The 14,488-nt window shown below is 32.7% G+C and overlaps 1 protein-coding gene across 2 annotated transcripts; it reads left to right on the top strand.

Annotated features, from left to right (window-relative positions):
• Nucleotides 1-2,040: 2,040 nt before the first annotated feature.
• Nucleotides 2,041-10,951, top strand: LOC142633929 (uncharacterized). Of its 2 annotated transcripts, none has more exons than XM_075808191.1 (6): nucleotides 2,041-2,160; nucleotides 2,680-3,779; nucleotides 3,912-4,001; nucleotides 5,571-5,720; nucleotides 7,735-9,341; nucleotides 9,694-10,951. In XM_075808191.1, exons 2-6 carry the CDS (start codon nucleotides 3,609-3,611, stop codon nucleotides 10,583-10,585), a joined length of 2,910 nt encoding a protein of 969 aa, XP_075664306.1. In that variant the 5' UTR covers nucleotides 2,041-2,160; nucleotides 2,680-3,608; the 3' UTR covers nucleotides 10,586-10,951. The 2 variants fall into 2 exon arrangements, with proteins under 2 accessions (XP_075664306.1, XP_075664305.1); XM_075808190.1 differs by having other exon boundaries at nucleotides 7,732-9,341.
• Nucleotides 10,952-14,488: the final 3,537 nt, after the last annotated feature.

The raw sequence follows: 14,488 nt of genomic DNA, 5'->3' as shown, positions 1-14,488 counted from the left end.
GACCACTATTTTATACGGTAAATTATGAGTTATTGTTTGTCATTTTAATATAAACCCATGAGTGCTGTGACCTATGCCTGTGAATGTGTTTCTTCTTAAGAGGAGCAAATCCTTTCCAGTGGAGTCTACAGTACAATTCGTGGAGTGCAAGGATCAGACTGTCCATGTATTTTTCACTTCGGTGTGGTGGCTTTGTATTACTATTTTTATGAAACGAAGAATTGGGCCCAACTGATGTGTAATAACTAATTCGATGGAGGGCCTGAGGGATGTGGGCTATTGAGCCCAAGGGATTATCTTTTTTTTTATTTTTATATTTGGATATAACCAGCACAAGAATTACCATAATTCAATCAAAATACAAGAATTTCAAGGTAACAATCAGTCAATCACCAAATGATATCATCAAGATTCAAGGCGGTGGAGGCCTTTTTGTATCTTCGGTTTAGCAAAAGAAAAAAAAAATCATTCAATCACCAATAAGATACCATCAATAGTTCTGGTTGTAGAAAACTCTTGTGCTTATGATTCACAATCATAGATTTGTTTTATAATTGCAGAAGACAAGAAACCCACACTTACAAAGTAGAAATCATAATAGAAGAAGATAAATGCTATAAAATTTCAGATCTAAATACAAAATACTAATAGCTAATCATAATAAAACTAGATATTTTGAACACATAATCTCTCAAATTCACTAGGATTTTTATAGCCACCACTTGCTTGTAGCAGAGAAAATCTAACACTAGTGTCTCAGTCTATGCTCCAAGAGGAGCTGTACAGTACATGTAATATTGCAACAAATATTAAATTGAAAGCTAATAAATTAATTTTTTTTTGAGGTTAAGCTAATAATTTAATTTAAATAATAAAAAAACCTAGTTTTAAATTATGGCCTTAGATCCCAAATCCATCGAGCCAGCTGTTTGGTATCTCTACGAATACTGCATTTCTTAAATTTCTAGGCATTGGAATGTATTTTGTAGATTCATGGTGTTTGTTTAATTTTTTGAATTTTGTGCAATATAATTTTTGAAGAATGCATTTTGCATCTCTCTCTCTCATTTATTTATTTTTAAAAAAGCCAAAATGAGAATTCTAATTAGAATTCCCTTCTGCATTCTCATTCTAACAAAATGGATTTGTAGTCAATCGCCCAATGTATTTTTACTGTAAAGGTTAAGGATGTTAAATCATAAATTATAACAATATATCAAGAGTAAATTTGATTATTTGCTGCGAATTATAATATCACTTGATTACAAATAGAATAATTGTAAAATCAATCGATTTGTTTTTTTAATAATAAGCTCTTAACTCTACAAAAAAAAAAAAAAATGTTTCTATTAGTTTATTTAGAAAATGGGTCAAGCTTAAGTACAAGTTTAAGCTCAACTATTAAATGAATCAAACTTAAACTTAATAATAGAGTATTTATATAGACTTAATTCTAAACTGTGTAAATTTGTAAATAAGTTAATAGGATATCAAAATTTTATTTGTAATTTATTGATAATATAAATAATCAATTTTTTCATAATAATTTTTAACAACAAAAATTTGGTAAATCTAATTTGTATAAACCAATGCATTCTATATAATTAACTCAAATTACTATAAGTTTAAAAAAAAAAAAAAAAACTCAAATTACTATTTATTAATTAATTATTAACATATTTGTGAAATGGTAAAAATATTTTTTTTTTGAAGTCGTCAAATGGTTAAAATATCAATCATGGCATTTGTTATTTTTATGAAGATAAAAAAACTAATCAATGAGCTTGTGAATAAATATGAGAATCTTTTAATAAGAAAATGAATCAAATTTAAACATGATTTAGTTTATTGATAAGTTTGAAATTGAAATAAAATTAAGACTAAAGCATAGAGTTGTATTAATTTCATTTCAATCCTTTGCATTTCAAAATTTATCATTTTGACCATTTATATTTGATTCATTTTATATTAGTCCTTGGCTATAATATATAGATCCAATAGTCACTTCTATTTTAGCTTTGTTTTAAGGCGGGAAAGCGTGCCAAAAGAAAAGAAAATCGGAGAGAGAGAGAGAGAGAGAGAGAGAGAGAGAGGGAGATGGAGAAGAAGAGCTCGAACGAAGAGCTACAGAGTGTACTAGAAGCCATCAAATCTTCGGATGTAAGCTTCTTTCAAAGCTTCCAACTTCAATTCCAATCCTCCATTTTTCAAATTTTAGCTTCTCATTATCGCTTTTTATCTTTACAATCTGTAAAATGTTTGCAAATTGTGTTAGGGTTTGAAAATTATTTCATTTCTTTGTTTTTTGTAAATGTTTTGAAATAGCTTAAACTGTTATTTTAGCTGCAAATTCATAAAATTAGGATTATTATGCCTTAGTTTTAGTTGATTCATGGTTTGGCCAAAAAAAAAAAAAAGGGCTTTCTGTTTGGTTGTTGAGAAAATGTAAGAAAACAGTTAAAAAAAAAAAAAAAAGAACTGTTGAGGAATGTAGTGGAAATTTGATTTAAACTTTTCATTTATTTTTAAGAATTTTGCTGTCAATATTTTACTTTTGATATATAATTAGTATGAGTTTTTGTAATCCTATTAGTTTGAAGTAAACTTTGAAGTAAACTCAGTGCTATGCATTTTGCATTATTTGATAAAATCTAATCACTCAGATATTGTTTATTACAGGTTGTGGAAAGTCGTGTTGAACTAGTTAAGAAGCTTGGGAACTTGGAAATATCAGATCAATCCGATTTGGTTTCCGTTGTGGAATGTCTCACAGTATCCAATCCAATGCCCATTGATGTTATTATCTTCTTAACTAATTCCATTTGTTTTATTGCATGTAAAGCAAGAAAAAATTTGTGCATATTGTCAATTCATCCATATGAAAAAAATAAGCTATATATGATCTATAATTGGCCAATGGTTAATTATTGAGTTTTTAGTGGTGCCATGTTGAAGTGGGACTTCCTCTTTTTATATTTTCCAGTTTTTGTTTTAACTTATTGTGAATTAATTGTGAGTTACTCATTTCTCTTTTGTTAGAATTTCTTCGGGCACATTGCATTATAACTCGAAATCTAATTTGGTAGAGAGGGAGGGTACAGTTTGTTCAGATTGTTTGAATGTTTGATTATATTTGGCAAACAATGACTTGTGAGAAAGTTTCAAAGTATAAATTTTATAATCGTTCTGAAGGGGCCTTACCCAAAAAGCCCACTTCCCCTACATGTAGTATGGTGATAGTGACAATATTGTAATTAGTTCCAGGAATTACTTATTATGAGTATTTAAAAATTTATATTGTCAGCAGAAACTATGCAAATCTTCTTGTTTAGCTATCTGTGTGGTTGGGAATGATTGAAGTCACTTGCGTGCTAGATCAATGAATTTTACAAGCCTTTTCTGTGCTGCTCCTATAAGTCATTATGTTTATAATGTGAAATGCGCACGTACTTTATGTGAGCTCTCATTCAAACTCTTTTTTCTTAAAGAAGAAGAGAAGAATAGTTGTTTGCAAAAATTTCTAATTTTGCATCTGCATATTTGAGTTTTATGACAAAAAGCCCACAATCACTTTTATTTATCAAGCAGTCATTACATGAGTCCTCTCTATGATGTGCATTGTTTTCACCTTGACGGCAAGCTTGGCATTCTGGGAGGAATTCACTTGTTTGGACGTGTCTCAGTGCACGTTAAACAAAGCTATTTTACAGGTTGCTGTAAAATATATAGAGACAGATATATCTGGCTGTTTATTACAATTTCTTTCCCTGGGGTCCAAGGTAGTAATGTTCATCTGTACTTTTTTTTTTCCTATTTTTTATTATATCTGTGCATTTACAAATGCATGTATATCAGTCTCCTAACCTTATTGGGATGATATGGTATTTAATCACTTGAGAATTATAAATTAGGCAAGCATATGGTGTAAAAAGCATTTAAAGATGACCCTAATGTCAACTGAGGAATCTCAAGAAGAGGAGCATTACAACATTTTCTTTCAGGTAAATAACACTTGAAATGGACTAAGACTTACATATTTTCTTTATGGTAAATCATTTGATTGTTTAACCTATGTCTGGCTTGGCTGTCAACCTGATCGATTTTCTATAGTGAGGATTTGTCTTCAACAGTGATTGAGGGCAAAACTTCTCTCTGAAAATATGCAAGTAGAAGTGCCATTTTTGTTATTTATCATCATCCGTTCAACCAAGTAGTATTCAAAGACTTTTCTCCCATTTTGCGGGGGATATTTGCTGCCAATGTCTTTGTGTTAGTTGTTGAGAAAGTTGGCTCCTGTACTATTTGTTTGTCTTTTGATTGCATATTTTACTAAGCTATGAAGTCAAATTATGTGAAAACAAAATTTACTTAATCGGTTAAATTTTTTTTGAGATATTCTTTTGTTAATGTTGAAATTTCTGCTCATGTTGTAATCATATGGTACAATAAGGTGTATACTGTATACTGCATAGTCAAATCTGAATTATAATTCTTTACAACAGTCAAGGTCTGCATATGCAATTATATAATTTTCTGAACTGTGTTACTTGTTGGTATTCTTTGTACAAATTCCTGATATTAATCGATCAAAGAATATAATTATAATATTTTTTTTAAGAAAAGAAAGGAAAAAAAAAGAGCATGTTGCTCAATTATGCATGTTGATGTTTTGAAATTAGATTTTGGGTATGGGATATATTATGATGAGAAGCCATCCCATTAACATTGATGGATATCATCCACATAGATTCTTAAGAATACTTGCAATTCAAAAAGATTTAAATATATTTATAAATAGTAAAAAATAGATACGTTTTTAAGGAGTCAAATGATTTATTTTCTAATATAACTTGAATAGTGAAAACAATGCATATATGGACATAGATACCTATCAAAAAAAAAAAAAAAATCGTATATGGACGTAGATAAAAAATCTAATTTTTATAGAAAGAACGTTTGCAATTCATACTTTTCTTATTTTTTTAATCTCCTGTAAGAATCTTTAACACATTGAATATCCTAAACAGATACAGAATTTAACCCAGGTAAAAAGGTTGAGGTCCCATCAAGATTGATTGATTATCTGTTCTATCATAGTTTCTCAATACACACACACACACACATTTATTAATCTTTTTCTTCTTTTAGTATTTCATTAACTGTTTATATTTGTTTTTGTTCTTCCAGTTCTTGCAAAAATCAATTTTATTATTCAACATTTGCCTCTAATTGTTTGTAAGATTTAATATTATAGAAAGAATCATTTATATTTGAAATGCAATCTTGCTTTGGTATGTTAACTATTTTAAAGGAGCGAATGATCAGATTTTTTATGGGGTTGACTCTTTTTGGAATGGGCTAAAATCCCTTTTCTCAATGTTGTTGTTTGATTGGATGATTGGCAACATTCCTTTCTTCTTAATTAGATTTTTCTCAGTGTATCATATCTCTAGATGACAACATGTTTCATTTGATTTTTGAAACTTTGCTGAATCCTGTCATGACTCATTGAAAAAACTAAAAAACCTTACTGGTATGAAACATTGACAGCTTAAACTCATCTTTTGCAGCTTCTTTTGGATTTGTTGAGCTTCTCTGCTGCTAGCTTTTCGGCTTTGGCAAGATACCCTGTTTCAGATGACAAACCTTTGATGGATATAGTGGAGAAATATATTTTGGAACAGTTAGACGTAACAAAGGATTCAGTATCAGAGGTTAAGGTACTGAATTAATGCACTATGTCCTTGATGGTAATTTTTTAGTAATATTTATTTTAGGGAGCTGCTAATGTCTCTAAATAATTTTATTAATACACGATATTTATCTTATCATTTGTGAAGAAGTGACTATAAGTGGATGCTGCAAAAGTATTAGAGTAATCTGGGATCCTCTTCTTTATTAACAACATAGCTGGTATAAATAGCTGCATAAGCAGCATAGCTGAGATAAAGTAGCCGCATAGCTGTTTTTCCATACTTCCACACACATATCAATAGCAACATGTCTCTCACCTCTCTCAACTCCCCTTCACTAGATCTCATCTCCCTCTCAACACCGATTTCTCCTCTAATTCACCCGACTTCATTCCATCTTCAAACCAATATACCTCAAATTGATCGCATGGCCTCAATTCTATTTGAGTGCTGCAGTAATGTGGAGGTGATAGGAATTACCGTTGATAGTGACGGCCGGGTTCAGGCTTGGGGGTGGTTCTTGATCGCTAGGGGTCTTGGGTGGTCATGGGTTCAATAATTATTGGGGGATTCTATTTCGGCTAGGCTGTTTACATGGCATTTTATGCCACCCATGAGTTTTTCAATTGTAATTGAGCCACTTAACTTATACATCAGCAATCAGGTTAGAATAAGGATGAAATTGAAATAGCTTAAATTAATTAAGGAGTTAATTGCTACTTTCTAAAATCTAGGGATCAAATTGGATATTAGTGTAAACTTTAAGAACTAGGGGTCTGTTTGGATGCCGCTTATTTTGCTGAAACTGAAAACATATTACTGAAAGTTCTGTAGATAAAAGTAAAAATGAGTTGAAATAGTACAATGGGGCCCAAAAAAAGTACCAAAAGTGCAGTGGGATTCATGAATAGTACCAAAAATAAGCTGAATAGTAAAATAATTTTCATTTTTAAGTGGTATCCAAACGGAGACTAGATATGGTTTTATCCCTTAAAAAGTGTATTATTTTTTATTCTTTTTTAGCATATACCATAATCACGACCAATTTCATAGCCATATTAAATAATTTCCATCGAAAGAGAGAATGTTAGGCTTGCAAAGCCCATGATGTATCGACCATTCATAAGCAATAGGCATATGACGAAGATGTTGCCTAGAGTTTTTGTGAGAGAGAGAGAGCAAGAACAGTATGGATGAAATGGACAAATGAGAATTTTGAGACTGATAATTGGATAGAATAGAAAGGATAGAATAAAATCTATTGCATTTGTAGAGTTATAGTTAGCATTAAGATCTAGGATCAGTTGAGGAAAAAACCAGAAGAATATTTTCTGAAGAATCTGGTCGAGTGGGAAATATATGCTTGCACCTATAAGAAATGTAATGCTGTAGGTGCTCAAGAAAAGAAGGCATGGTGCAAAAAATTTGGTTGAGATTTGAAGCAAACATATGGTACTTTAAAAATATTAGGATAAACCTTTGTTGAGAGAGAGAGAGGAGGGAGGAAAAAGTTTTACGAATTATGAGTGTCAAATGAGTTCACTCAAACTAAAAGCATCTGTATGTTATTTCTTTCTTCATTCCACCTTGTGGTGCATAATGACCATAGTTATAGGGTATATGCAATGATGAATCTCTGTTCATTGGAAGATTATCACAATTCACAAGATAGTTGCTATTCATAGTCTCATGGAAGTATCTTGTAAAATAGATGTATTGTTTTGAACTTGTCCAAGAAATAACTGAAATAGGATTTTCAGGTTAAAAATTTTCAGGGACTTTCTAAGTTGGCTGACCATCAATTTTATAGTTTACTTTAGACATCTTAGAGCTCGATATGGGTGTATTTTTGCTTTAGCCTTTTCTTTCTGGGACCCTCCCATTTCTTCCCTTAGCGGATGTAAAGAAATTTTCTTGGCTGAATTTTAATAATTACTTAAAAATCTAGTTCATTAATATGGTTTATTTATATCCAATTTTTTTTTTTAAAACCTACTTTGCATCTCTCACTAAAGGAAGTCTTTTTATCATTTTAAAGCAGATAATTGGTTCATTTGGCTCAGAAGTGGTAAAAGTTACACAGTTGGTCATTGATGCTGTGATAAGGCTATGCAGAGTGTATTCTCAGGCTGTAAATCGGGAGTTCTGTGATGGTAATCGAAATCCAGAGAAAGATAAAAATTGCATGGAATTTGAAGCAACTAGTAATGTGACTCATGTGAGTAGCATAACAAAATGTGCAATAGAAAAATTGTGTGAGTTGGGCATCCTTGCAGCTAATGATGGTGGAAGTTTAGTTACCATTCTTAATGTTTCGTGGAAAGGTGTGGTAAGCTTGCTTCAGCTTGGTAAGGAGACTTTAGCAGTAAAGGTGAGCGTGGCAGATATCATTCTTACTCTTCTTTCACTAGTTAATGAGTCCCTGAGGTGTGCAGCTAAAGCTTGGAACACTTCCCTTAAGGAAACCATTTCTGTAACTGAAGCTAGAAGAATATTTGTTCCCATAAAGTTCTACCTGATTAATGCAGTAAAAATATCCTCTCTATATCCAAGTCAAGCATATCTGGTATACCGGGAGATAACACACTGCATTATGATAATCTTAACATTAAAAATTTCAATGAGCAATGAAGAACATATGAAAACTGCCAGTGAAGTGATAACAGAGCTTTTGGAGCAAACGTCCATGGATTTGCTCAAGTCTTTGCTAAATTCAGTTGAAGTGAAACCAGAGCTAAAATTAAGAATTCTGGACTGGTTGTTCATTGGCAAAAGCCACTCAAACTCTAGCAATGGGGATTCAAGTAGTGATTCTAGAATAACTTCAATGGATCAAATCTTTTCGGTCACTTGTGAAGACATGACTGGGGAGAGAACGCTGTTGCTCGGTCGAGTTGCATTGTTTCTTAATTTCCTGAAATATTCTCTCGATCTTGATGAAGATCTAAAACTTGGAATGACCAGTAAGCTTGGATGGTTCTTAGACATATTAGTTGATGAAGAGGTATATTCCTCCATTCTTGTCATGCAAATTCCTGAATTATATGGTTCTGGAAAACAAGCTGAAATAGATTGGCTACCTATGTTTTCTTCTCTTTTGCATGCACTGGAAACCTTCATGATTGTGGTCTCTTCAAGTGCTGCTTGGGGGGAACTTGAGTCTTTCCTGCTTGAGAATTTCTTTCATCCTCACTTTCTTTGCTGGGAGATTGTGATGGAACTTTGGTGTTTTATGGTGCGTTATGGTGAGATAAGTTTGGTGACAGGTGTTATTGATCAAATTTGCTCTTTAATGAAATTGGTGGCATCTCCAGAATCAGTTTTTGTTAGTGGTTCTGCAATGAGAAAAATGGCAGGATCAATTAGTAGGATTCTTACTTATGGTCCACAATCTGTTGTTGACCATGTTTACAAGTCCATTGCTGGTGACAACAGATCTCAATTATCATCAGTTATGTGTGTAGCCCTCTTCATGGAAGGCTTTCCACTGAATTTGCTTTCAGATAGGATGAGAAGTATTGCTACTCAGAGAATCTTTACTGATTACTTTGGCTTCTTAGAGGGTTTTGATGACAAATCAATGAGAGCTTGTAATTCTGGTGTATATGGGGTTCCAGTCTTTGCTCTTTCTGCCTCCTTGCAGTCTCTGTAAGTAATCAAATTCCTTGAAGCTTGAGCATGAGATGTTTTAGTCCAGTGATAATAACCAAGTACCATTTGGGAATTTTGACTTTATTAGCAAGACTTTTTTAAAGGCCCCAAATTTTAGGACTACCAGTTTTGGTGTTCAAATTTTTCTTAATTCATGAATAGTGTTAGTATTTGAATAGATTTTCCAGAAGCTTTGAGATGATTTGTATAAATTCTGGGTCACAAAGTCATTATTTTCTCCTGCATGCATTGCTTTGAGTTCCATTACTTACTTGCTTGGGATGGATTTTTTAAACTTAATTTCAGGCTTTCTTTCATTAATTAATGATTGTTTTTTCATATCCTGTAGCCAGGTCAGTATGCCTAATATTGACGCAAAGACCCTGAAATTTCTAGGTTCTATTATTCATAACTACAGAAATACCTTGGATCAACTAACAAAGGACCATTACTGTAAACTTTTAAGTGAAACATTAGGAATCATCTCAAATATGAAGCATCTATATGCAGCTGTTGAGATGGAAGAAGTCATCTTGGGGCTTAAAAGCCTATTTATCTCAGGGTTGACAGCCTCAGATACTCAATTGTATCAGTGCAAACCAAATCTAGCTCTTTTTGTGGCAGGACTCGGTCACATGGAAATTACTGAAAGTGATGAAAGTGCGAAGTGTTCCGCCGTCTGGGAATTGTATCACATGCTACTAAGAGAGAAGCATTGGGCGTTAATTCATTTGGCAATAACAGCATTTGGATATTTTGCTGCCCGCACTTCTTGCAATCAACTATGGAGATTTGTGCCCCAGACTGCAGCTCTTTCATATGATCTATCAGGAGATGAGGCAAATGAAGAGAGATTTATGTCTGAATTGAAGGCATTTCTTGAGAAGGAAATGGCTCTTCTTACAATTACACCAAGCTCTGAGCAGCTTGGGTTGCTCGTAAGGGATGGTCTAATGCTGAAAGAAGTGGTTCGAAAGTTTTCAGAAATTGATGCAAACGCTATGAGATGTGAAAGGATGGTGATTGATGAGGAGAAGCAACTCAACAAGAAAAGGAAGCTTCCAGATGGCATTAGTGAGGGAGTGGAATTGCTGCAGAGCGGATTAAAGGTCATTGATGATGGTCTTTTTGAGTGGCAGCAAAATCACAGTGCCATTGCACTTAATGCCAAGTTCTTGACTCACATTTCTCGCCTTAAAGATGCAGTCGCTCAGTTAGTGGGCTTGGCTGGTAGTGGTTAACTTCCTGTGATTACAGTCGTCTTCTGGAAAATTGATGGTGGCTGAATAACCAAGGTACCGAATTCAAATTTGTATAGTAAGTGGAGGAATAGAGACAAGTACAATTGAATAGTAAGCTGGGAATAGTTCTTTTTTCACTGGTTTTGAGGCATGCTTTAGGTTTAATGTATCGAAATAAACAACTGACTTCTCTCGAGAAGAAGATACTATTACAGTATTATGTACATACATAGCTTGTAGTTGTAAAATCAGCCGATCACTAGAAATTTCTGAACCGTATCTTTGCTTATTCTAGGATTTCTTCCATTGTGATTAATTTACCTTGTACCGCATAGTGATAAAAATCTTAATTCATTTTCACTGGAATTTTTTGTTTCCTTTTGAAGAACTGAATATGTGATGATGACACTCAATATATATACTCTGATTAAAAAAACAAAAGGAATTTATTTTTTTAAAATAAATTATGAAAATATATTTTTTAAAATAAACTATAAAATTTGTATTTGGAATTTTAATAATAGAGTATAATCATAATAGTCTATGGAGGAGGGTCATTGAGGTAAAATATGGGGACGAATCGGGTGGTGGGTGTACAAAACCGGTGTCAGGGACCTATGGTTTTAGTATGTGAAAATCAATTAGAAGTGGTTGGTTGGATTTTTCAAAAAATTTTCAATATGATGTGGGTGATGGTACTAGTGTGAAGGTTTGGGAGGATGTATGGTGTAGCTGTGTAGGGATTGTTCTCTTAAAGAGTATTTCTAGCATCATATAGTACTAGGTGGGTAAGGGAGTCTTCTGTGTGGAAAGTTATGTGTTTCTTTGATTAGAGGCTTCATTGGTACTTCCTATTCCGTTGTTCAGTGCAGGATTGGGATTTAGAAGCGTTGGCTTTGTTTTGGATATGCTTTATTCCATGGATGTGTGGGGAGTTGGTGCTAGCAAAGTTTGTTGGAAGCTAGCAATGAAAAGAGATTTTGAGTTTCAAAGTTTTTATCACTCTTTATACCCTTCTTCTGCCCATTCTTTTCCTTATAAAATGGTGTGACAATCAAAGATTCCTCCTAGAGTAGCATTCTTTTCTTGAATTGCTACTTAAAGGTAATATTTTAACTACAGATAACGTTCGGAAGAGGCATATTGTAGTGCTAGATTGGTGTTATATGTGTAAAAGGTGTTGGGAATCAGTGGATCACCTTCTTCTTGTTTGATATTCTGTTTGTTTAGTATCCATTGGGTCATGTTGTGTAAAGTTATTGAACTGTTAGCTTCCTGGAAGGGAAAATTTGGTAGACACTGAAATATAGATTTCTAGAAGTTTGTGATGCATTGTTTGTTTTGGTGCTTATGGCGGGAGTAAAATGCTAGATGCTTTAAGAATTGTGAACGGTCTATCCATGATATGAAGTCTTTCTTCTTCCGTACTCTCCTTGAATGGAGTTTAGTTTTGCCATCTTATTCTTGTTTCTTTCGGTTTGTTCTAGTTGATCATTGTAATTTGGATTCTTGATTTTTGCCACTATAGCAGATTTCCAACTTACTTGATTGGCTTTTTCCTATTTTTAATAAAATTTCTTATGCTTTTATCCAAAAAAATAAAATAAAATAGAATTGTTAGTTTTAATCATAGATTTCATCTAGTGCAAATTATTTAATATGATTAATTTCTAAATTTGGGGGAGGGTGACATAGTAAGCCGTAGCAATCTGGTAAGTAAATGATGATGCTGAAAATCTTCAGTGAGCCGAATCATGTGCCCTCGGTGACTTGCGAAACACAAATAAAGAGAAAACCTTGTGGATAATACCGGTGTGGTACCAGCCAAAAACCCTCCAAATGTTAAGTTAAAAAAGAGAGTTTTCTATCACTCTAGAGTGCTAGAGCTAGGGTATATTATGCGTAACTTGATTTGTGAGGGCTTTGGGGGGTTTTTATAGTAGTATAGAGCTGACCTCCGTTTCTTGATGGAGAAAGAATTTTCTTGTAGAGAAGATTCTCATTAATGCTCGTATTTCGTATGATTTATTCATTGTAGGGATTCCTCTGATTATGATTGTGCGTAGAATGCAAGACATTTTCATATTAAGATCCTTGGAGACCACTTAGGCCATGTAGGTGCCATGTGGCTTTAGCAAACTGTCTCACTTGGATCCATCCACTTTAAAGAGTCTATCCGTCTCCCTGCCTTTCCATCCAGGTTATGAGTCCGTCTACCAATTCTTTGACTGTAGACTAACTAAACCGTCTCTTTTGGCGACCTCGTCACTTATGACTGACTCCGTTAATTGGATCCGTCTGCTTTAGGATTTATCTCTATCAATAAACAACCTATAATGTTTAGAATGAGATAGTATACATGAAACCCTAAAAAAAAAAAAAACATAAAATATATCGTACAATTTTTTTTTTGGACAAAATATATCATATAGTATTTGTAGTGAGTTATGCGAAGAACATACGATAGAAAAGATTAAAGGTTTAGTATAAAATATATATTTTTTAAAATTCCATTTAATATTGTTAAACGCTGGATATTATTTTTCACATATAACTATCAAATTATATATATTATGTCACATGTTGCAGTCTAAATCATCAGTCTAATGGGTGAGTTATCATAATAATAATAATAATAATAATATAAAAACATTGAAATTGAATAATTAGAGAATTAATAAAAAAAAACGAAAAATTTACTCAAACTTATATGGTGGAAGACTATAATGTAAGATCAATTTTTTTTTTCAAAACTAAAATTTATGGTAGATAATTAAGATAATTTAGCACGGTTAAATTTTTTTTTTTAATTTTTAGTAATAGAAATTAAAATATTGATCAAACACTTCCAAACTTCAGTAATAGAGTTTCAATTCTCCAAAAAAAAAAAAGTCAAGTAGACTTAACTTAATGATTAAATGTATTTTTTGGTAGGGTGAGAAGAATAAAATCTAGATATCTATATTTATATTTATACTGCTATTTAAGGAGCTTCTCCTATTTGAGTTCCTCATTTTTTTGGTTCAAAAATGTCCTACGCCCTTATGTTTAAGTAGAGACAAAACGATTTTTTTCTTCTTCTAAATAACCAAATCCCTCAAACAATTTCATTAGTTAGTAAGGTTTTGAAACTATTTGGGAATCTAACAAATCAAGTCCTTTGGACTTGATTTTGCTCTTTGAAATTGAGTGAACAGTGGTCGAGTTCCAGTTTGAAATCGAGTATTTCACACTCGAGTTCCATGACAACAACAAACCAAGCTGAAGAAACCCAAAAACTAAAGAACGAAAACTAGAAACAATAACTGAAGAAGTAGACGAAGAAGGCGATGTCAAAGAAGAAACACAAACTAGCAAAGAAGAAACACAAACCAGCGGTTCCATGAGGTGGCGACGAAGCTCTGCGAAGGTTTTCTCTAATTCATTATTTTTCTTGTTTGGGTCTTTCGATTTGACGATGCTTCGATGTTTTTTCTTGTTCTGGGCTGACGTTGGGTGGCTCTCAGGGAAATGGAGTTGTTCAGACTCAATTTTCGTGGAACTCATTTCTCAACCTCAATTTATCACAGCAAAATCGAGTTCCCTACACTCGATTTGTTAGATTACTAAATAGTTTCATAACCTTGCTAACTAATGAAATTATCTGAGGGATTTGGTTATTTTGAAAAAAAATCTAGACAAAATTAAAAGATAATCCGGTAAAAATACAACTCTAACTCTTACTAAAACATTGCCTAAAAAATAGGGTCACTTTCCTATTGATTTTTAAAATGTTTTATCCACTTATAAATTAGATTCTTAAAATAAAAATTATATATATAAAATTAAAACACATGTTTTTTTTTTTTGCTACATAGGAAACGTATAATATTTGTTCATTTTTTGAAGTTAGCCTCATGACAC

Source organism: Castanea sativa, chromosome 5 (genome assembly GCF_040712315.1).
Source record: "Castanea sativa cultivar Marrone di Chiusa Pesio chromosome 5, ASM4071231v1".
Classification (NCBI taxonomy): Eukaryota; Viridiplantae; Streptophyta; class Magnoliopsida; order Fagales; family Fagaceae; genus Castanea; species Castanea sativa.
The sequence above is the reverse complement of the archived record's forward strand: the minus strand, read 5'-3'. Positions and strand labels throughout refer to the sequence as shown.

Coding starts and splice junctions, on each gene's coding strand:
- LOC142633929 (XM_075808190.1), top strand. CDS start 3,609: ATGATGTGCATTGTTTTCACCTTGACGGCAAGCTTGGCATTCTGGGAG. Junction 3,780..3,911: donor TTCTTTCCCTGGGGTCCAAG/GTAGTAATGTTC, acceptor ATTATAAATTAG/GCAAGCATATGGTGTAAAAA. Junction 9,342..9,693: donor TCTGCCTCCTTGCAGTCTCT/GTAAGTAATCAA, acceptor CATATCCTGTAG/CCAGGTCAGTATGCCTAATA.